Source organism: Grus americana, chromosome Z (genome assembly GCF_028858705.1).
Source record: "Grus americana isolate bGruAme1 chromosome Z, bGruAme1.mat, whole genome shotgun sequence".
NCBI lineage: Eukaryota > Metazoa > Chordata > Aves > Gruiformes > Gruidae > Grus > Grus americana.
Genome location: NC_072891.1, coordinates 24,229,488 through 24,251,620, shown reverse-complemented (window position 1 = coordinate 24,251,620; position 22,133 = coordinate 24,229,488). Strand labels below are relative to the sequence as shown.

General features: G+C 35.7%; 1 protein-coding gene across 3 annotated transcripts in view; it reads left to right on the top strand.

Annotated features, from left to right (window-relative positions):
• The window catches only part of ADAMTS6 (ADAM metallopeptidase with thrombospondin type 1 motif 6), a 156,781-nt gene that overhangs the window by 88,502 nt on the left and 46,146 nt on the right, over positions 1–22,133 (top strand). For 2 of the 3 annotated variants that reach the window (XM_054810072.1, XM_054810071.1), the window contains exons 12-14: positions 7,665–7,772; positions 13,519–13,664; positions 15,920–15,983. In XM_054810072.1, coding sequence (XP_054666047.1) covers positions 7,665–7,772; positions 13,519–13,664; positions 15,920–15,983 — 318 coding nt within the window. The remainder of the gene's footprint in view (positions 1–7,664; positions 7,773–13,518; positions 13,665–15,919; positions 15,984–22,133) is intronic. The other variant, XM_054810074.1, reaches the window with a different exon arrangement.

Here is a 22,133-nt window from a genome sequence, read left to right as displayed (position 1 = left end):
CTAAAGTGTTAAAGGGGCTGCGAGTTTCTGTCTTTCTGTGTGTGTGTGTTTACTGACAAGGATCCAATTTGATCTTCAAATGAGCTCTTTGGTAGTTCTTTTGATACTATTGTAAGTACTAGACCTAATAAAACTATTTAGTTGCTTATGGACAGAACTGTTCCGGCAAAACCATTGTATTGTTCAGCACGTTAAGTCGGACGAGAAGTCAAAGCTTTAGCTCTTTGAGCTGAAAAAATAAAACTACATGTTAGCAAGTAGACAGTGATACTTGTAATGTTACATGTGCATTGTTCTTTCTAGTATACGCCATTTCTGATACAGGGGCAATTTTGGAGAATTTAAGTGAAGAAATACATACTTTGAATAAAGAATTGAGAGGCAGTATCTCAAGCTACTTAAAATATTGCATTTTTAGGGTACAATTTTAGATTCAGGAGAATGTTAAATTTATGACTTACAGTGAGCCAAATTGTAATGGTGGAAATTTCGCTATACAATACTGACTCATACCTTTTTCCTAAAGGCAATACACGCTTTCAGGTACCTTACTGGATTCATTGCAGTGGGATATTTTGAGGTTATTAGGAACAGTGCTAGATCCTGTTCATTTATGTAGCTACTGGATATGCTACATCCTCTAGGGTGATGCAGTATGAATTCTCTTCTGCTGATTAAGTGTGTCTCAGTTCTTTGCTCTGTTGGTATGCCAGTTCCCCTGGTAGTTCAGAACCTTTTTTGATCCTTTTGTTTAGGTGAGTGTAAGGAGAACTTTTTTCATTGACTCCTTACCTGCTTAACCTTTGAGCATCTGCCTTATAACAGTTGGCTGTTGGCTGTCTCTGGGTTAACTCAGGAAAGAATTCCAGTCTTGTCTTTGAATTTCTCTGTTTTATGAGTTTAAATAATACCTGGAATATGCCTGACTGTAACTTACAGATTTTGTGGTTCAAAATAATGCTTTGCTTTAGAGCTAGTCCCCACATTTTTAGGACAGAGGCTAAAACCTCAGACATTTTAATAGCAGTTAATACTTCATGCATATGGTTGATATTGCTGTGGTGCATTTTATGATCTGTGAAGCTGCTGGCTGCTAGCATGGGTTTCGGAGATAGTGCCTTACAATTCTTCGGTATATTTTTTTTGCATTTTATGTCAGTAAATACTTTGAGTAGGGGGAAGAGGGGACAAACTCTCCTTTCCTTTGCATACATAGCTTCGCTGAAGTCAGCAGGACCACTCATTGTATTTCACACTAGAGTTTAACAGATCAGGTAATGTATTTCAGCTGATGACAGGTAGCTCTCTTCTTTGTGATGGTCTTATGTTTGCAATTAAGTTCTCCAGTTAGTTTGCCAACTAAAATAGCTTTAAACTCAAATACACATTTTGTTAGTGCATTTTGGAGGACAGAGTTCAAGCTATGAACTTACTGCTTGTAAACAGGCAGAATGAAGATACATTCTCAGAATAAGCATTCTTCCTCCTTCCTTCAATAGGTCCCTTGTGTTAGTTGTTTCTAGGAAGTTTTTAATGAGTCCTGGGGACCAGCCATAGAGTTAATTACTGTTAATGGAAAGTTGCTGGGAAAGTGTCAACTACAGAAATACAGGACATGCAGTTGTCATACCTTCACTGATTCCTAGTTTCCCACATGCCAGTTCAGAGACAGAATAGTTTAACCTAATTAGTAATACCAAAACAAAATGGCATTGGTCGGCTAACTTTCAAATCCAGGAGAGTAAGCAAATCGCTATACACAACAGTTCTGCAATATTTGTTCTAGGGCAAAATAGCCTGAATTACAATTGACCCTTGTAATCAGGTGCTACAAACTTTATTACTGAATTAAACTGTCACTTTTTTAATGAAACAGTGATGTGATTTACTCCAGTTAAATAAAGAGGGGTATTAAGCTTGATATGGGGTTTTTATAGGAAGGTGGAATCAGATTCTGGAAGCTGTTTTTTCAGAAGGAAAGGCAGAGAAGTCACTAGTGTATCTTTGCACCAGAGCTACTGGTTCCCTTTTGTTCCCTCATCCGTTGATACTATGACTGGGATTGTGCATTCAGTTGAATCTGTACATAGTACTTAGTAACTCACTGAAAAGTGACTTTTTTTCCCCCAGCTTCATATGTCATACCATGGCTAAGTCTCTTTATACTTGGTGTGTGTTAGCAGAGCATAAGTAGCTTGGTCAGATGGATTTATATTACATTGCTCATAAATTGATGTTGAAAGTATGTGTAGGCGAAGAGAGGAACTGAATATCCTGATATTATACTCTGTCAATTTTTTCAACCTTTCCATTATTTTTTATTTCATAAGGTCTTGCCGGTCAAGTGCAAAACCTCTCATTACTATTGTGCAGGCCTTCTGCATTTAGAATAATTAAAGTTTTGAGCTTTTCTTGTGTAAGGACTTAATGGATCGTGCTGTAATTAAGAACATTTGAAACGCTTTCAGCTTTATTCTTAAAGTGAATTTTGCTCCCTCTTTTTTTTAAGAGTAGGATGTGTATGACCAAGGGAAATCCCAGATGTTTTTCTCTTTCTGAATCCTAAAGTAGTTTTACATCCATTTTGTATCTTTTTCTAGCAAGTACCCATAGTTCCCTTTCTTCTTCCCTAGGACTATCTTGTGTCCAAACACACTTTCTCTTTCTCTCTCTTTCTCTCTCTTTCACAAGAGACACAGACGTAACACCAGTGTGCCTGGATCTTATGAAAGCTTTTTAGAAAGTGGAAGGGGAAGCTAGTGATCGAAGCAGGAGTGTATTAGATGATAGTAGAAGCAATAGTGAGATTGGAATGTGGTTTGAATAAAGATGGGATAGGTTGCATGGGTTTGAAAGGGAAGATACTACCTGGAGGTGATTGACCTTGTGGGGCTTCTGTAGTTTCCATAAGGTTCACATAAGCACCCAATATTTAGGAAAGAATGCTGGCAACATAGTATGAATGTATGACTTCAGCTTTGGATTCTATTTCATATTCTTTCAGCATGTTGTGATTCATAACATGCTGCATCACTTAATGAGCATTTGGTAGCAGAGCACTAACATGGTAACTTTTGGGTGCTTATCTGAACTAAACTTCTTAAGTTCACCCATAATTACAGTCTTCTAGTTTTAATTGTGTTGCCAGCAATATTTCAGCAGTGAGGCTGAAAATACTCTAGGTTGATGCTTTTCAGGTCTGAATTTTAAGTTACAAGTCAAAGTAATTATTTTTGTGCCCTATTTTAGCAAATGCTCATCAAGAGGTGCAGCATATTATACCTTAAACGTGCCGAAGTAATATAAAATCCTAAATTAACATTTTAAAATTTTATGAGCAAAAAATGAAACTCCCAAATTATCATAGTTTAATATGCATTGTGAATGTATTTCCCATCCATTTTTTTTAATATTATGGGCCAAATGGCTAACTTTTATTGGAGGCTTTCATTACTGTTGAAAACATTAAGAACAGCACAGCCATTTGATCTTTTCTCATATTACTGAGTTTTCATTGTGCTGTTTTGTTACCATTTATGATGATTATGATATAGGATGCTTAGATGTTGCATAATTTGAAACGCCTGCATGTAATTCTGCATGACACAACAGAAAGAGGCTCCATCATTGATAACACTTAGGGAAAAGGAAGATGATTTGATTTGCTGTTTTTTTTCTCTAGATGGGTTCAGCTTTGTTTAATTTACTGCAAATACAAGCATCCGAATTCCAAACTGAAGTCATGGAGCCCTAAGATACACCGTTACAGGTTGTCATCTATCTTGTCTTGATATTGTGAAAGGCCTCAGCTTCAGTTTATGTTTCCTGGATTTTAAAGACAATTTCCCTTGTTTGCTTTACAAATTAATAGTTATTAAATTCCCACACTTGGAGACTGACTTTGAAGTCATTGATTAATTTTCAGATTATGCTTCTTAGTTTCAGTAAATTATTCACACAAATTAATGTTGGCAAAAAGTGTGTTTTGTTAGCTTCATCCTGTGTCCACCAGTGAGGAAAAGGGTACCTTAAAGGGGCACCTAATGTTGGTGGGTGGGTGAGGGTGAGTGGCTGTGCGTGCATGCATGTGTGCATGTTAGTGTGTGGAAAAAAAAGCAGTATACTTTCTACTGGTGATTTTGAGCCTGACCTTTCCAGGGCAGTTCCTCATCTGTTTTAAGGCTGGCTTATTAAAAGCAGTTGCTTAGAGATGTTACAGATAGGATGGCAGTAGTAAGGAAATAGCTCAAATCAATAACTGTTAAACTAAGGTAGTACCTGGTGTGGGGTTGAGCTCAGAACAGAAAGGTTTATGCACCTTAGTTGGAATTTCTCTGTTAACTTTCCAAAATAAGGTGAAAATAAAGAAGACATAGCCATAGTAGTACCTGGAATAATTCCATTTTCATTTAATGGAATAACAGCACAGATGGATTTTCCACTTCTTTTTAGATATCTTATTTGATTTCAAATTACTACTAATGTTATTTGTCATTTGATGTACAGGGTGATGGAGAATGTACTTCAGATTCTACTATTTCTTTTAAATGCAAAACAGCAGGGGAAAATAAACAACTTCTTAAATAAGTTTGACTATATTTAAAAGAAATTACAAAAATACTTTAATTTCTTGTTTTTAATATACATTACTTCTACAAATTGATACATTGTGTTATATTAGTTAATAAATCCTCTGTGTTTTGCATAGTTTTCCATAAGAAAATATTCTGTTGGTTTTGGGATGTTGTATGTCTGTCTCAAACAGAACTGCTTTCTGATTTAGCAGAGGTTTTTCCTCAAATATTAATAGTATGATAGAGCCCATAATAATTTGATATTACTTTCATTTTGTCTTTAGGGATTTACTGAGGCAAACTCCTGCTGAAATTAAGTTCTGAATAAGGACTACCAGACTATTGTCAGTAATAATATGTAGTTTTAATATAGTGCTTTTCATTCTATCTCCCAAAGCAAATTAGGAAGAAGGAAAATGTTTTTCTCATTTTGTGGAGTAAGGAGATGAGCTGACATGCTTAGAATCATCCTGCAAACAGATGAATGGCTAAAATAGTTTTGGAGTGCCGTATCCATTAATTTGCACAGTTCAGCTGATTATTTATTTGGAATTAAAATTTCTGGGTGATGTTAGTTCAGTCGATTTGAAGGATTCTAGTGCCACAAAGAAGCCTGAGTATACAGAAAGAATCCTGTTGGAAGGAAATCGTTACTCTTGTTTGTGGATACATTAGCCTGGCAATGAAATACATGTTTTAAGTACTGCTTCCCCTTATATGTTAATATATAGATGGTATGCTTGTGTAGGCATATCAGTAGTGAAATTCTGCACGTAAACTCTGGAGCACAAACCAGAATTCTGGACTGAAATCACCCTGAAACATAGATGTTTTCAAATCCAGACTGTTACCCAGATCTGATTTTTTGCTTCTGTCTATATTGGAATAGTTGAAATCTGTGTTTCTTAATGCAGTTGAATTTTTTTGGCTTCAAACTTCACAAAGTCAGCACAGCTATTAATTTAAATATTTGAACTTGATGAGATGCAAAATGAACACAAGGTCACAAGCATAATCGTCACAGTCTGACACTTTTAATTATGATTTGACAATGTAAACAACACATGAAACATTTAAAATCCATACTGTACTGAAGTTTGGATTTGTGGTTGATTTAGATATGAATTTGATTTAGTGTTGAAACTTAGTACCTTAATGGCTGTGAAATTTGTAATCTAGTTCGATTTTTCAGGAATCTTTGTGATGTATCATCTGTTCTTTCCCTGTTCTATTTGATATTTTAAATCTTATATTTATTGATGAGTGTGTGTCTTAATCTGAAAATTCTAACAACTGAGTGGCAAAAGCAAATGTTTTATTCAGAGATTTAAGTAAGTAAATATTTATACTGTTTGCATTACTTCAATGAAAAAATCTAATCTGAAAAATAAGATAGTTTACATTGGCTGCAGATACACTTTTCCAAGTGGGAAGATTTCTCCTAAAAAGAGGCTCAAAAATTCACTTAAGTTTTCATAGAGCCACCCACCAAATAGCACAAAATAGCTTAGGTCTAATTGTAAAAAATTGGATGGAAACTCCAGAGTTTCATCAGTACTCATTCTTCATCATTTCAGACCATTCTAATATGGTATGTTTTTAATGGATTTTTAAAATATACCTTGCTTCTACCAATCATGAAAGGAAACACACTGTAATACACAGTCCTTCAAGAATGGCACCAGCTTCTTTTAAATTTGGAGAAGAATTTTGCATTATTGAAGAAAAGCTTGTACTCTTGAACTGTTACTGCAGCAGCTAGTGAATAATGTATAAATTAATCCATTTTCGTATTCAGTACAATGCAAGAAGCATGAATCTTAGGGTAAAACTTAACATTTGTTCCTGTTGATGTATATAGAAAAGATAGCCTAGGTGTCAGATATTCATTCATTTCCTCATAGGAACAATGAACTGGGGGGGGGGGGGGGCACACTAATAACTTTAATTTACTCACACTGTCTTTTCCTTTTTGCCCTTTGTACTGAGGTTCAGCCATAGAATCTATACAAAGGTTATTTGCAGGATATGATTTCAAGCAGTAGTTAAATAAAATGCAATAGTAATGACTATCATAAGATCATTTTAAATATCTGAGTATCTTTCAAATAAAAAAAAATACTTAGAAAATATCTATAAGCAGGTTGTGAACTCTTGCACAGATCTCAAAGTAATACAACAAAGATTATCATGCAAGTCATTTACTGTAAAAGCAAACCACTTCTGATTTCATTCTGCATATGTAGCCGAATCCAGGGGCAACTGAAGCAACTATGAAAATTTCCAATGTTCAGCCAACTTTGGATCGTGCCCACATTATGAATTTCAACCCTTAGATAGTTTTAACAATGAATCTCCAATGTCAACAGAACTGGCTTAATTTAAATGAGTAAATGTACAAAATCAAATGGGAAAATCTGGTAGGAAAAAAGATTGTTTGAAAACCTGTGTTTGTTTAACACTGGCAACATAGGGAAATAGAATAGACTGAATAATACCAGCTGCAAATCTAAAAAACCCTAAAGGAAATATTTTAGTACCTAGCTCAATTAGTACTAAATACATGTGCACTGTTTTAGCAAGTGTTACAGAAGAGGAGTGCAAGTAGTCTGAGCTCAGAAACTTTGGTTTTAACTAAAGGAAACAAAAATAATTGTTTCTGTTTGATATTGAAAAATTCATAGTATCCTTTTAACATGTAATTTTGAGGCAGATAATGACAGTAATGGAGATACTACAGCACATCTGAAGACTACTTTTACAGCAACACTAAAATATATTAAGCCCAGTATAAGCACTAATGAAGAAAAATGGAACTATAAAACATTACTTGCATGGCAGGCGTGAAAAACACATTCTTGTATTCTAAAATTTGTTGCTTCCAGAATTTTCTTTTTGCATATTGTTCGGTAAAATATGGTGGCTTTGAAATTGCTCCAGAATATTTCACAACTGTCTATAGATTCACCTCTCCAGCCCAGTTCTTAATAGTCTCTGTTCAAAACAAAATTGTGTATACATGTGTGTATGACGACTGGAAGCAATTTTAGGCTTTTATTCTGATCAACTTGCTTCTGCCTTCTTTCCTAGGAAGTGTGTAGAGAGCTCTGGTGCCTCAGCAAAAGTAACCGCTGTGTTACCAACAGCATTCCAGCAGCTGAAGGTACTCTTTGTCAAACAGGGAGCATTGAAAAAGGGGTGAGTACAAATAATTTATTATTTGAAGAAGCAATTTATTGTTTAAAGACTACAGGAAGAAAGAACTAGAAAATTAAAGTACTTATTATTTCAGAATTCATTTGCATCCTAATGGAAGTGTCCTACAGAATTACTTCACAATTATTTTATATATGTAATTTAATAAAACATTTATCCTTGCTATAAAATTCTATAGCCTAGATAAAAAAAACCCCAAAACCCATTACGTATTTTTTCTATATTTTTGAGTATTTTTTATAAAAACTCTTTAGTTTCATCTTTATTAAATTTTATAGCACTCTTCATAAAGGACTGTTACAACTCTAGGTCTGGCATGGACTTTGAAAATGTGTAACATAGATCTGGAGCCTGAACTCAGTTATTTTGTCAGAAGATAAAAAAATCTTTATTCCTTCAGATATAAGCTAAATCATACAAGCATATGGAAGAATGTTGCCTTAATAAAAGGGTTTCCTAAAAGCCCATATTTCCCAGTGACCTTTCTGTTTTGACTTTGAATTATTCTTTTAGTATTCAGTTGTACTTGCGTAACTGTTTAGCTTTAAAGGACTTTGCTGTGCAGTCTGATAAACTCTTATACTTAACAGAAAAGTACAGAAAGTCAATGTTGCGACAGACAAGTCAAGTGCTACCGTATCTGTCTGAACATTTTTTTGATTTTTAAGATGATGTCTGTATATGAGTAGTTTCAGACAAAGTTCAGAAACTTAGTTTTAGATTAAAAATACTAAAAGAGTGTTTCTCAATTACAAGGCAAAATCTACAGAGATCTTAAAGAAGACAGAAATGTATTTTAATTATTCATTTACAGGACATGTACTGGGAAAAAAGGGGAATTCCATAGGCCTTTTTTCAAGATAATATTTTTTTGTTTGTTTGTACAAAGTGAAGAGAGCTTATTATATTAAACAATTTCCACTATCTGTCTGAGAGCTGCTGTATCTGCCCGTAAGATTTAGTGCTCCAGATTGGACTTCTTACTGACAATGACTACTGACATCTATTTTCATTCTGACTTTTGCCATGCTAGCTGGGCTAGCTTCAACAAAGATTACACTGCATTTTGACTTGCAATCTGATGTTTAAACAAAAAGAATGAAAGCTTTTGGGCAGCTGTCACAGTTTATTAATGCTTGTTGATGGCTTCATTCAGGGCCCGTGACCTAGCATCATTGTGATGGCTTTTCCATGCTGAGTTTGGAAATATTGGTAAACTATGTTAATTAAAATCATTGAAAAGGTCATTTGAAAAAACAGTGCTTAGAGTTAGCCGATGAAAATAGAGGCAGCTTCGCATTCTACCAAATTTTTTTTTCTTTCATTAGAGTAATAGAAAATGTTAGAAGCCCTACACTTAAATCAACAGTCTACATTTATTTTGGAACCAGCACTCCCTGTCATTGACAAGGAACAATTTACTTCAATTTATAGTTTTTAAACCATGAGACTGCAATGAACAAGCTTAGATGGTTTAAGACACTGTTGCTGTGTCCACTTGCCAGAGGCTTTAATCAGTTTGGTCTCTACAGAACATCTTTTTCCAGCCATCAGTATCTTATTCCATCATTAGATTTTAGAGGGAAATGAGAACTGTTTTACAAAGGTAAACTGGTCATCCCTGTTAACAGCAGAGAATCGTGTATGTAAACTGTAGCTTCAAAAGTTCTGGTAAAATAGCAAAAAAACAGAAAACACAAGCTCTTTCCAAATACGTAGTTCTCTTTACCAAATGCTAAGGAGAAAATAATAGGTTACAATTATATAAAACATTATCATCATCATCATCACCACCACTACATCATATTGCAGTCACTTCTAAAGGCCACAACCAAATTAGGCCCTATTTTGCTAGGCTCTGTCCAGATATAATAAATGATGTTTCCTTCACTAAAGGCCTAACAAGATGTCAGAGTACTTCATCATATTTGGAGGTTCAATTTCTGCTTTTGGTTACACTAATGTAAATTCAGTGTACTACTAACGTAAATTCAGTGTAACTATTAACTCAAAGCCAAATTTGATGCACTGTGCACTAATATCTTATTGTCAGAGTTGGGAGGGGTTTCCACAATTAAAATGACCTAACACTTTATTATAAAACCTTCTTTCAGTTGCTTATATAAACCTGCCAAACTTTTAACTCTTTGGGTTGAAATTTTCCACAGTACATGTCTGCGTACGCCTGAAGGTTTTTAGACTGTTTCCCATAAAAGTTACTCAGCTGTTTTCTGCATACAGGGAAAGAGAATAGAGTGGTTTCTTGCTACTGACAGAAATTGTACATCTGTTCTGTTTTGAAGCTTTAGTACATTCATGCTATGATGGTTTTACATATCAGCTGGGTTCAAAAGGGTACGCTTTTTCCTAATTTGTAATAATAATTTTAAATATACATGAAGTTTCTCTCTGGTATACTCAGAGATGTGTTTGTGAAGGGGTAAACTGATAGTTTTTTTTAAAAAGACTCTGATAAGGAAATGGTGCATATAAAACAATAAGACAAAACTGATAGGAGTGTTTGTTTTGTCTTTGAATTTAAAATAATAAAGTAACCTTTTCTACCATCATTTAGATCCATGCTAGGGATTTAAATGAGGGGCAAATGTGCAAAAAGTGAAAACACAGTGTGCTGAAAGGACAGTTTAAATAGCTAGATTGTGTGATTGTTTAAGTTATTATTGGACATTAAGATGAGCTAAATTTAGGTTATTATTGGACATTAAGTTTTCTGGCAAAATCATTGTAGAAGTAATGATTGAAAATACATTGTTAAAATTGAGATGGCAAATTTAAATTGAATTAATCTCTTTTTTTTCCACTACAAAAGATGAAATCAATTTTACTCGTTATTAGAGTACTTACTGTGTGAGTTTTCTAAAAGCATACTATTGTAAATCTTAGTTCTGTTAAACAGCTAATATTCATCTAAAGGAGATCTCAAATGTACCACAATATCATGTTTTCTTTTATTGTTAAAGATCTCTATAAGAAAAATCTCAGATTCTTTAGAGTATTCACAGAGTTTTTTGCACATTTTATACAGATTCAAATTGGTTGAATGGATTGAAAGTTACTTATTCAATGTTAGAGAAGAATTAGCATTTCAGTTCTAAGCCTTTCATGAAGGATTGTTCTTTTAAAATAGCTGTCACCTGCTCTTGTTTCTTCATATGCTCGTTACTTACTTCATTATAGCAGATGAGGTTGCTATAATTTGTGGAGGAAGCATATTTCTGTAGTCACATTAGAAATAATGAAGATTTTGGTAATTTTGAATTACTCTGACAGAGATTTTATGCATCACTGGCTTCCGATGAAAGATAAATTTTCACTAGAAAATTAAGAAGAGGCACCAAAATGAGCAGTAAATCTTCAGATTTAACTTCAGGGCAGAAGTGAGGAAAAACTCATGGGCTGAGATAGTTCAGTAAGTGAAAGGAAAAGAAAGAAAAAGTGAACAAGAGATCAAAGGCAATCACTCACTACCTCCCACCAGCAAAGTGTTGCCCAACCAGTCTCTGAGCAGTGACTACTTTGGAAACACCCCCACCCCCAGTTTTATTGCTGAGTATGATGTTATAGGGTATGGGATATCCCTTTGGCCAGTTTGGGTCAGCTGTCCTGGCTGTGTGCCCTCCCAGCCTCTTGCCCACCCCCTGCCTACTCATTTGGGTGGTAGGTTGAGAATCTGAGAAAGCCTTGATGGTGTGATGGCACTGTTCAGCAACAGCTGAAACATCGGAGCGTTATCCACGATGGTCACAAACCTAAAACGCAGCACCGTACAGGCTGCTATGAGGAGAACTCTGTCCCGGCCAGACCTGGTAGAAAAGGCAATGCATTTTGAACTTGAGATTTAAAATGGTCTGCTTTATCTTTTCTGTGGACATGTTAATGCTTGTTTTTTGTTTCTCTCACTGATAGAGGATGAGGCTTATAAACAGAAATGTGCTGGATTATAACAGTTGTTGTTTTAAAGCAGGTATAGCACATACAGAGAAAATAGAGGTCCTGGAGGATAAAAATGTTTTGAGAGAAGTAACAAGACTGAGTGTGGCTAGAAAACTAATGCTACAGTTTTTACTTATTAATGTGGAAATAATAAGGGAATAATATAATAAGGAAATATTATATTAAATGGTAATGTGTTTGCATGCAAAACTGTGATGTATATAGGTGCATTTGCTGATGATAAGCTACACATTTTAATATTAATACATCATTTTAATGTACATTCTTGAAGGCTACACACGTAGACTCTGACACATTTGACAGTCTAGGAGTACCTTTTACTCAAACTGAAATTTCTAATGAAAAAATAAGGATTTTTATTCATTTTCTTTAACTAACACTGTATAATCTTTGTGCATATCAAACTATTAAAATTTTTTTTTTTCCTGAGTAATGACTGAAGGTTCTCTTTTCAGTTGCTTTCAGAAAAATCTAGAGTAATTCAGGTCATTGTGAATATCTGTATTTACTTGTTTAGGTATGTCCCACAATGCTGGGACTGAGGCTTTAGTTGAGCCTTAGGACTGCAGAGAAGAGAAAACTTGGCTTTGCTGTACCTATTAATATAAAGTCAACACAGAGTCTTCCAGTAGTGCTTATGGGTGGACAGGGATATGTCTGTCTGTCCATGTCTTCTGTGCGTGTCTCAGTGCTTTTTGTCAAATTCATATGGCTGATTTTGGACACAGAAATTGTCTGGGTTTCTCTTTGGAAAGGGTCAATACTGTGTCTGTTATGGGAATTCAAGGGAGTTCGGCAGCAGATGCCCAACGTTTGGAAGTGAAATGTGCAGATTCAGGTCACAGCAGACCTGAGGCTGTGCTCTACTGTGTCACCTAAGCCTGTAACGGTGGGGCAAGGGCTATCTGACGGAGCTACTCCAGATTCTCAGTGATGCAGCAGACACCAGAATGTGGATCAAACTATGGACGTTAGGATTATTTCTGAATGGTTTAAAAAAGGTTTCTGATTAAGGACGTGATAAACTTATTTTAACAATTAGCCATTTGTGCAAATTGTCTGTCATTTTGTATGTCTGATGTAAGTTACTATTGCAAAGTATAAGTGTTTGCGTGAGTGAAGTACACATGTTCACTCTGTCCCTGGACAAGTGGCCAGTTGCTATTACCTAATGATTTTCTGTACCATGTCTAATGCTTTGGCACTACTTTTATTATGTCTGTAGGGTTAGTATAAATGAAGTACTGCAACAAATTCTTCATCCATTGTAACCTCATCCAGATTTTCTTTTTTAAAACAAAAGGGAATACTTTCTTAAAAATACGATTGGGGGGAATTTTTCATTTTGTGTAATGAAGCCCCTACATGAATCCTAAGTGAAGGGTGTTTTACTAAACTAATCTCAGAAATGAATCCTAGTGTTTAAAAGAATGTAAGCAACTTGCAGTTTCTTTAATGTGAAATGTTAAGGAGGATGTGTGAAGAAAAAAGAAAATCTTTATTTTAAGCTTGCTTTAACTTCTGGTGTGTGTTAGGGACCTATAATTCAGAACTGAGTGAAGACAATTAACAAATCACGCACACCCTCACCAATGTCTAAACATGGCTAGAAAAAGTAAAATATTAGTCTTGTTTTCTATACAGAGAATGCTAATGCCTATAATTGGTCATTGCCTGACCCTTATATTTTTCTGTCCTGATAACTCTGTCAGCCTGGAAGCTAATTTTGTGTTTTTCTTGTGAAATCTTTCAGTGGTGTTATCAGGGAGAGTGCGTACCTTTTGGCACTTGGCCCCAGAGCATAGATGGGGGTTGGGGTCCGTGGTCAATATGGGGAGAGTGCAGCAGGACCTGCGGGGGAGGAGTCTCCTCATCTATAAGACACTGTGACAGTCCAGCGTAAGTAGCTAAAGTAAGCCAGAGCCAACAAAAAGACACATTTGGAAATTATTCAAAACTGTGGTTTCACATGTTATCTGTAAAAATGTTTTGCTAGTTTGCCAACATGTCTTCAAAATAACAGACAGAAACACTTAAACAGGAGAAGTTCACTAGACATACTTTTAACATTTTTAATGTATCTTACGTACTGTAAAGATAGCTGATTTATATTTAGCAGTAACCAGAATGGTTTTCTTTCTGCAACTTGCTGTTCATGCAAAATATATTTAAATTATGCTTTGGATAGATTTCTTTCTTAAGACATATTACCTCTAATGCTTGCCTAGAATATAAAATAACTATTGCAGGTTATTAAAAAAAACAAGACAGTGTTTCCAAGCTTTTGCATACGACTGCTTACATATAAAACATAGTTAGTAGTGTTATGTTGCATACAATACATTTATATGCTGTCATGTCCAACACTTAGTTGTGACTTCCCACTGACTCCTAAAAAAATTCAGCAACTTCTCTCCTTGCCACTACTCCCTATTGGTCCATCTACTCTCTCTCAAGAGGGGTCAGCTTCTCCACTACAGCTTGATCTGTTGCGTGTATCTGTACTGGTCCTGTCATCTGTCTGCTTTCCAATGTCCTGAGCACTGTTCCAGACAAGGTCTGTCCGCTAAGTGCTCTTCTCTCTGTCACTAGCGCTTCTCAGATGAGGAACACTTATTTATTTCCATTGCTGTTCTTTGCTGAATGAATCACTGCTTTTTTCTGTTGCTGCTTGCCCTGTTCTGGTTACCTCATCACAGTTATAGGTCTTTGCAGGAGGATAGTTTTATTATCAGTACTTTGTTCTTGTCATGTCCCATAATCATTATTTCCATCAATATTATTAGTTTTTAAGACCACTTTTTCTTGAAAACATTAAGCTTTTGTGCTTCTTTCATGAAAATCCATTCTGTGGCTTTTGTCACTCCTTTCTTATCTTCTCCTCTCTGTACACTTAGGTTCTTTGTTGCTTGTAACCATGTTTGCGAGCCAGACTGTACCTCAGCTTTCCACTGCGCTCTGCAAGACAGACACTATAATGTCACATTACTGCTGCTTAAGGTGGCCTGTTCACCTCCTATTAGCAATAGCTATCAAATCTGGCAAATAGCACTACTTACTGAATGGATTCAAAAGCAAAAATTATCCGTATGCATCGATAACATGTCAGACTATGTTACTGAGAGAATAATAAATTTGTTATTTTTTTACAACAGTATGTAAAAATGCTAGTGAAATGTTTGTTTGGAGCATGAGTAATTTCCTAAGATTTTTTAACTACTCCTGTCACCACGTATATGGGTTGGTATGTTGAAAAGGTGATTAAATTTTAAATGTTTAACAGTACAGCAAGCAGATGCATTGGGGGGTGAGAGGATATATCTGCATTAGGAAGAGAAATCCTTTTGGTTCAAGGATAGTGTTGCCTGGATAAATATCTGTAATGCGAAAAATAGTACTGATTTTCTTTTTCGTTAATTGTAAATTCTTTTATTTCTTTATTATAAAACAAATACCAAATGCTTTTCCTTTCTACTTTCAAGTTATGAGTCAAAGAGCTGATGTCTGATTAATCTTCCATTTAAGTCAATACTAATTCTTTATTTGACCTATGTGGAAGATAAGGTTCTTGAACAGTTTGGGAATTTAAGAGCCAATGTCTTATTCTCACTAAGAGAAACCTGCTTACTCTGGTGTTTCCTCAGATGCAATACTGCTTAATTCAAATCAGAATCAGATTCTTGAAATGGAAAATGCAGTCTTTGCTAGCTCCAGAATTTAGCGGGCAGCGTTTCTTCATTTTGTTATATTTTCAAGTGTAATATGAGAAGATTAAAAAAAGCCCACTATCACATAGGTTGTTTACAGATTTCTCATTGTAATTTGATGAAGCAAGCAAATAATTAAAAATAATGCCTTTTTAGTACGTTCAAAATACAATTGAACAGTATTGCTTGCAATCTATGCAAACTAGATTAATACTATATGTGTGATGATTCAAGTGCACAGTATTGTTTATCTGCTGCAATTGAAGTCAATGCTACAATTGTCATTAAATAAAATATTTTTAAATCTCACTTTAAAACTTCCATGTACTTTTATTCATATAATATATGTGTCTTGGACTTGTATTTATACTAATAATGCATTAGTATATCTCATGAACTTGAGTTTGTACTAATAAATATACTAACACATAAAACATGTTTTTCCAGGCCTTCAGGTGGAGGCAAATATTGTCTTGGGGAAAGGAAGCGGTATCGCTCCTGTAATACTGATGTAAGTAAATTTTGTTCCACTGTAAAAGTATAATCAACTTGTCTGTTTTACATTTTAGCATTCAATTTTTCCCAGTTCAGAAAAGCTGTGAATTCTGCATTTTATTGGCAAACAGTTCAGTAGGGCACTTCTATATTGCAGGCACCCAGCGTGTTCTGCTGTTAAGATCCCTGTCTCAATGTGATGCCCAGCTGGTGCCTTCACATTAAGGCCTGGAGTGAGTACAATTTGAGCATCCATGTTAAAGGTGAACAAGGAGCATTCCACATCAGAGCAAAGGTCTGTCTAGCCCAATGTCTTGTCTCCCAGCAGTGGACAATAACAGATGTTTAGGGAAAAATTATAAATTTTTGGCAGCCAAGGCATGACTTTTCCATGGATGCACTGTGTGAGTTTCCAGAAGCTGGGTGTCTAAAGATTTCCTGAGCTCCACATTGTATCTGTAGCACATTAACTGCCACAAATGGAAATGTCCTCCATGAATCCACTTTTAAACTCTCTTACGCATTTTATACCTTTATAACTTCCAGTGCTAATGTGTTACACAATCCTCTTGTACATTCTGTGAAAATGTATTTCTTTTGGTGTGTTTTAAACCTGCTGTTTTACCATCAGGTATCCGATGGTTCCTCTATTACCAGAATGATCATGCAGTTTTATTTTAGAGCTGAGCCCATCAAATAATGAACTACCACTAAGGGAGCTGGGGCAGAGTATAAATGCATAAAACTGAATTATAACCCTAAATTACAAATTCGAGTAAGTTAAAAATTCAACCAGAAAAAAGTGCACACCAATAAAGAATTTCACTAGTAAGTTTCCAAGTCATAGCACTACAAACATAAGCAGGCTTTCATATTATTTTAGCTTCAAATTCATCTTAATTTTCTTCTTAAATACAGAAAGTTTATAACAGTGGGAGACTCTGTACCTAAAGGTGTTTTTTCACCTGTTTATCTTTTGACATATTGCAGGAAAACATACAGTAGTTAATATGCTGATTCTTTGAAAAAAAACCCTTGGTTTAATGATTGTTACTAATTATCGTAAGTATTAGTTCTGCAAACTTCTCTGTAGAGGTTATTCTCATTATTAGGTAGTATTACAAATTTCCAAATTAAAAGTAACTTTCCTACTGCTATTCACAGCTGCTCTGTTCACACAGCCAAGAAGCGTGTTAGGCCTTTTGGCCACAGTGTTGTAAGAGAAACTGAAGCTGAGCTGCTTGTCCAGTAGGAGCTGTAAAACTTTTCCAGTGATACAACCTTCCAAATTACAATGCACCATTCTGAAACTTTGACCATCTTATTTTTTGGTAGATGTGTATCTTTGTGCTTGGCTGTCTTTGTGCAATTTTCGTTTGAATGGATCCAGCGTATCAGATGATCCGCTGTAATTAATTTCCCTTCCTCTTTATTTTCACTCAGATGCTTTTTTTGTAATTGGAAGACTTCATAAGCAAGAAATTTTTTCATAGTTCCAATTCACAAATGAAAATGTTGAGTAACACCGAGTGTGTTTCTTATTCTTACAGTAGATAAGAAATTCACCTATTCAATCATAGTTCCTTGTTGAAATCTATCAGTCAATATTTAATAAATTTAATGTATGCTTTACTGAACTAATACAGGATTGTTTCTGTTTTTCTCAGTCAGGATGTTGTGTACTACTAAGTTTAGTGACCTGTATCAGTCAAATCTCTGCCAACTTTTCTGTTTATTTGGGATTGATATCAGGCAAACTGTAACCTAGAATATTCTGTTTGTCCTTTTCAAATAATGACCTTTTTACATTAGCACTGTTCAGTTTGTATACACAGTCTAAGATTTGTCTAAAAATTCACATTGGCACACTGGAGCCCTCCTCCCCTCACTCTTTGAGGACTCTTGTGAGGTAATTGTGCAGGCATTCTTATTTAAAATGTTTATCTCCAATAGATATTATTTAGCATGTGCCACAGTAACTAGTATACAAGTAGGTTTGCATAATACGTAATCCTGCCCTCTCACAAATATGCTATTTTAAAATGCTTTTTTATTATTAACAATCATACCATAGCTACATAGTGATACCATTGAAATGTTGCTAGGATTTGGTTTATTCATATGATATTTTATTTCTTATTGTCAGACACTTTTCAGACAGTTTTACTCTTAGTTGGTGTTGCTTCCCTTATTCTGTCTTTAATTGTTTATTTCTGAGAGGAAGCTTATAGGGTCACAGAAGAAACATCTAGAAGGTATCTGAGGAGGCCATTCAGGCAATTCCCTGGCTCAAAGGCAAAATCAACTGTCATTAAACCATTCTTAACTGACGGTTACACAGCTGACCTGTTTTTGAAGTACCTCTAGTCCAGGAGATATGATTAGGATTCTTCAATATCCTTACAGTCAGGACAGTTTTTATAAAATGTAGTGTGTGTTTTCCCGTCCTTCGAGACCCTTACTTACTCTTTCTCCAGTAAGAAGACAGCTGATAATACTCCCTCTGTGGGGGTCTTTCCTGTGTTTGCAGACTACTATCGTGTCTTTTCTTAGTCTTCTTTACACTAGACAGTCTCTGTGTTAATAGCCTTTGGGATCCCAGTAGCACACGTCGTCTTGAAGTGTGGTGCCCAAACCTCTGCACAGGATTCTAGCTGAGGCCTGTCAGAGATAAGTATAACTTTGAACTTCTTCTGTCATCTTAGTGATGGTATTCTGTTTATTAATTTCAGTATTGTGTTCATTTTTCTTACAGGAGTAACAATATTTATTTAGTCTGTATTGATCTGCAATGCCCAAATCCCTTTCTTAAGAGGTGCTGTTTAGAAAGTCATTCCTCAGTTTGTCCTTGCACAGCTGATTTTTCCTACTTAAGTGTAGTAATTTGCATCCATTGCTTTATTTCAAACCACTGCTCCAATTTATCAAAATCTTTTAAAATTATAGACCTCTATTCCAATATGTTAATTCCCTACCTATACTCAGATTTCAATCAATAATTTAAACAAGATATTGGAAAGAAAACTTTGCATTTCATTGTCTAGGTCTTAAAAACAAATTTTGAACAATTGCGGACTCAGGCCAGGCAATTTGTAAATGACATTCTTACTGTTTGAATGTGAATAATTTTTTTAACATATTTTTGGGGTATGGTTTTCTAGAGCATAAACATATTGCTACTTACAGAAATTTAAATTTACTGCCTCGATTGTTTTGACGATTGTATTCTATTTCTTTTATAGTATTATTTAGGGTTCTACATAACTAAGAATTGCTGAGACTAGTAGATTTTGTTTCAAGATTTATGATAGTCCTTAGTGCTTGACATTTTTAATGGAATGGTATGTTTGATTAATGTAAACGTTAAAAGCATGCAAATGTGTCATTGTTTTTATGAAAAATGTGTTGTTTGTACATCTTTTTTGTTTAAGTTTATTATGCAGTATCAACGTGCATTGCCCATCTGTAATTTTCAACGTACACTCCCTAAAACTCCTACTATTCATAAACCAAAAAACCCCACTTTATTTTGACTTCACTTTTCTTTCAGAGATGAGTTAGTTCTGTTGCCCTTTTGACCATTTTAATTCTTTGGAAACAGCACACACACTCCTACTAGGCTTGTTTCTCATCAAACACTTCCAAAGCCATATATGACTTCTTAATTCAAAAGGCATCTGCTAATGGAAACATTGAGATCAGCAGAAGAGAACATTAGCCAATGAGTTCTGGAAACAAAAGGATGGTAGAAAGAACACACTCATCAGAAACTTATTTTCTACCACCAACCGCACTATCTCTAACAAAAATATATGTTTTTTTCCAACCAAAGTATTTTAATTTAAAAATAAATATGAAATGCTAAGAGAATTGCAAGGCACATAATTACTCAGTTTAACTCATTGTCTGATTTAAAATATGTATAGGATGTGAAGCTTAATTTGATATACATCTGAAACTGTAAAAGCTTCCTAACTTTTGCTTACAAGTTCTGTGAATGGTTTATCTATATAAAAGTGTATGTGTATACATACTTTTAGAAGGTTCTTGTTCTTCAGTCTTTTCTCTTAATAGAATGTAGGCAGATGGGTTTTGTTGGTTCCTTCCATTATGCATACATTCACAGATATTATTCATTGCTTTCATAATTTTAATATTTTCAAGCCTATTTTTTCTAAAATGCATTCATATGAGGAGCTTATGTCTTGGAGTTTCAGCTGTCACCTTTCTGGTTGTGTTTCTCATCTTCTGTGAGATGTAGCATAGCCCTTTGTTAATAGGGAACAGAATGAGTTCAATTACTGAGGACTGCCTGACTTTAAGCTCCAAGATAAATAGATTTCTCTGAGATGAGACGTTTGGTGTCATGTCCATGTTGGTTCAATGATTTGTTAACTCTCCTTAGACGATTTATTGTTGCTTCAGTCTTAATTTTTTAAATATTCTTATTAAAGTCAATGCTTTCTTTAACTCAGAATTTTAATTATTTCATCATCATCTTCTCAAGATGTTCTTCAGACCTGATTTTAAGTCTCTATATATTTGTTAGATTCCTGCCTCGTGCTTTGCAGTCCCTTAAAAGAGCATTTAGAAACACAAGCAACCTGTTGCTTGACAAAAGTTATTCATATACTGTAACTGTGTGAAAAAAGTGAAATATCTTATCCAAGACAAGCAGTTATTGCATATTTAGTTTGAGAAAAGAGTACATACAGAAGGAGACAGTTCAAAGAGCTGACATTTTGTACATGCTTATTGTGGCTTACCTTGCAGGAACATTTTTGCATTTCTATACCTATGATTTTCATAGAATCATATAATACCAGGTTGGAAGGGACCTCAAGGATCATCTGGTCCAACCTTTCTTGGCAAAAGCACAGTCTAGACAAGATGGCCCACCACCCTGTCCATCTGAATCTTAACAGTGTCCAATGTTGGGGAATCCACCACTTCCCGGGGAGATTATTCCAACGGCTGATTGTTCTCACTGTGGAAAATGTTCCTCTTGCGTTCAGTCAGAATGTCAACAGAAGTAATTTGCACCCATTACCCCTTGTCTTTTCCATGTGACTTCTTGTAAAAAGGGAGTCTCCATCTTCTTCGTAGGCACCCTTTAAATACTGGAACCTGATGATAAGGTCTCCCTCAAGTCTTCTTTTCTCAGGGCTGAACAAACCCAGTTCTCTCAGCCTTTCCGCATATGGCAGGCTTCCCAGTCCTTCAGTCATTTTTGTGGCCCTTCTCTGGGCCTTCTCCAGCCTGTCCACATCTTTCTTGTATAGCGGGGACCAAAACTGAAGACAGTATTCCAGGTGTGGCTTGACAAGTGCTGAATAGAGTGGGATAATGACTTCTTGATCTCTGCTGGTGATGCCCTCATTGATGCAACCCAGCATCCTGTTGGCTTTCTTTGCCGCAGCAGCACATTGTCCACTCATGTTGAGCTTGCTGTCCACCAGGATGCCCAGGTCCCTTTCCACAGAGCAGCTCCCCAGCCAGGTAGATCCCAGCCTGTGCTGCACTTCTGGATTATGTTTTCCCAGGGGAAAGACCTTACATTTGTCTTTGTTGGACTTCGTGAGGTTCTTGTTAGCACACTCTTCCAAACCTATCCAGGTCTTCCTGCAGGGTGGCTCTCCCTTCCAAAGTGTTTGCTTCCCCATTCAGTTTGGTATCATCAGCAAGCTTCATCTAGGTCCACTTGATCCCATCATCCAGATCACTTATGAAGATATTAAACAGCGTTGTGCCCAGTTTCGATCCTTGGGGGCCCCCAGTTGTGACATGTTGCCAGTTTGGAAAGAAGCTGTTTACCATCACCTTCTGAGTGCAGCCTGTCAGCCAGTTCCCCATCCACCGCACAGACCACTTGTCTAGACCATAACACATTGGTTTCTCTAGGAGGAGGCTGTGGGGAACTGTATCCAAAGCTTTGAAGAAATCCAGGTAGACAATGTCCGCTGCTTACCCCATATCAGATGAGCAGGTTACTTTGTCATAGAAGGTGATTGGGTTTGTCAAGCATGATTTTGAATGCATTTCTTGAGGTCATAGCCTTTAGTTTTACTTCCACTCAGGTACTGGTGAGATACTTAAAAAGGCAGGAAGAGTATGCAATAACAAATTTACAAATTGCATTTTATGCTTCAGATTACAGAATGCTGCA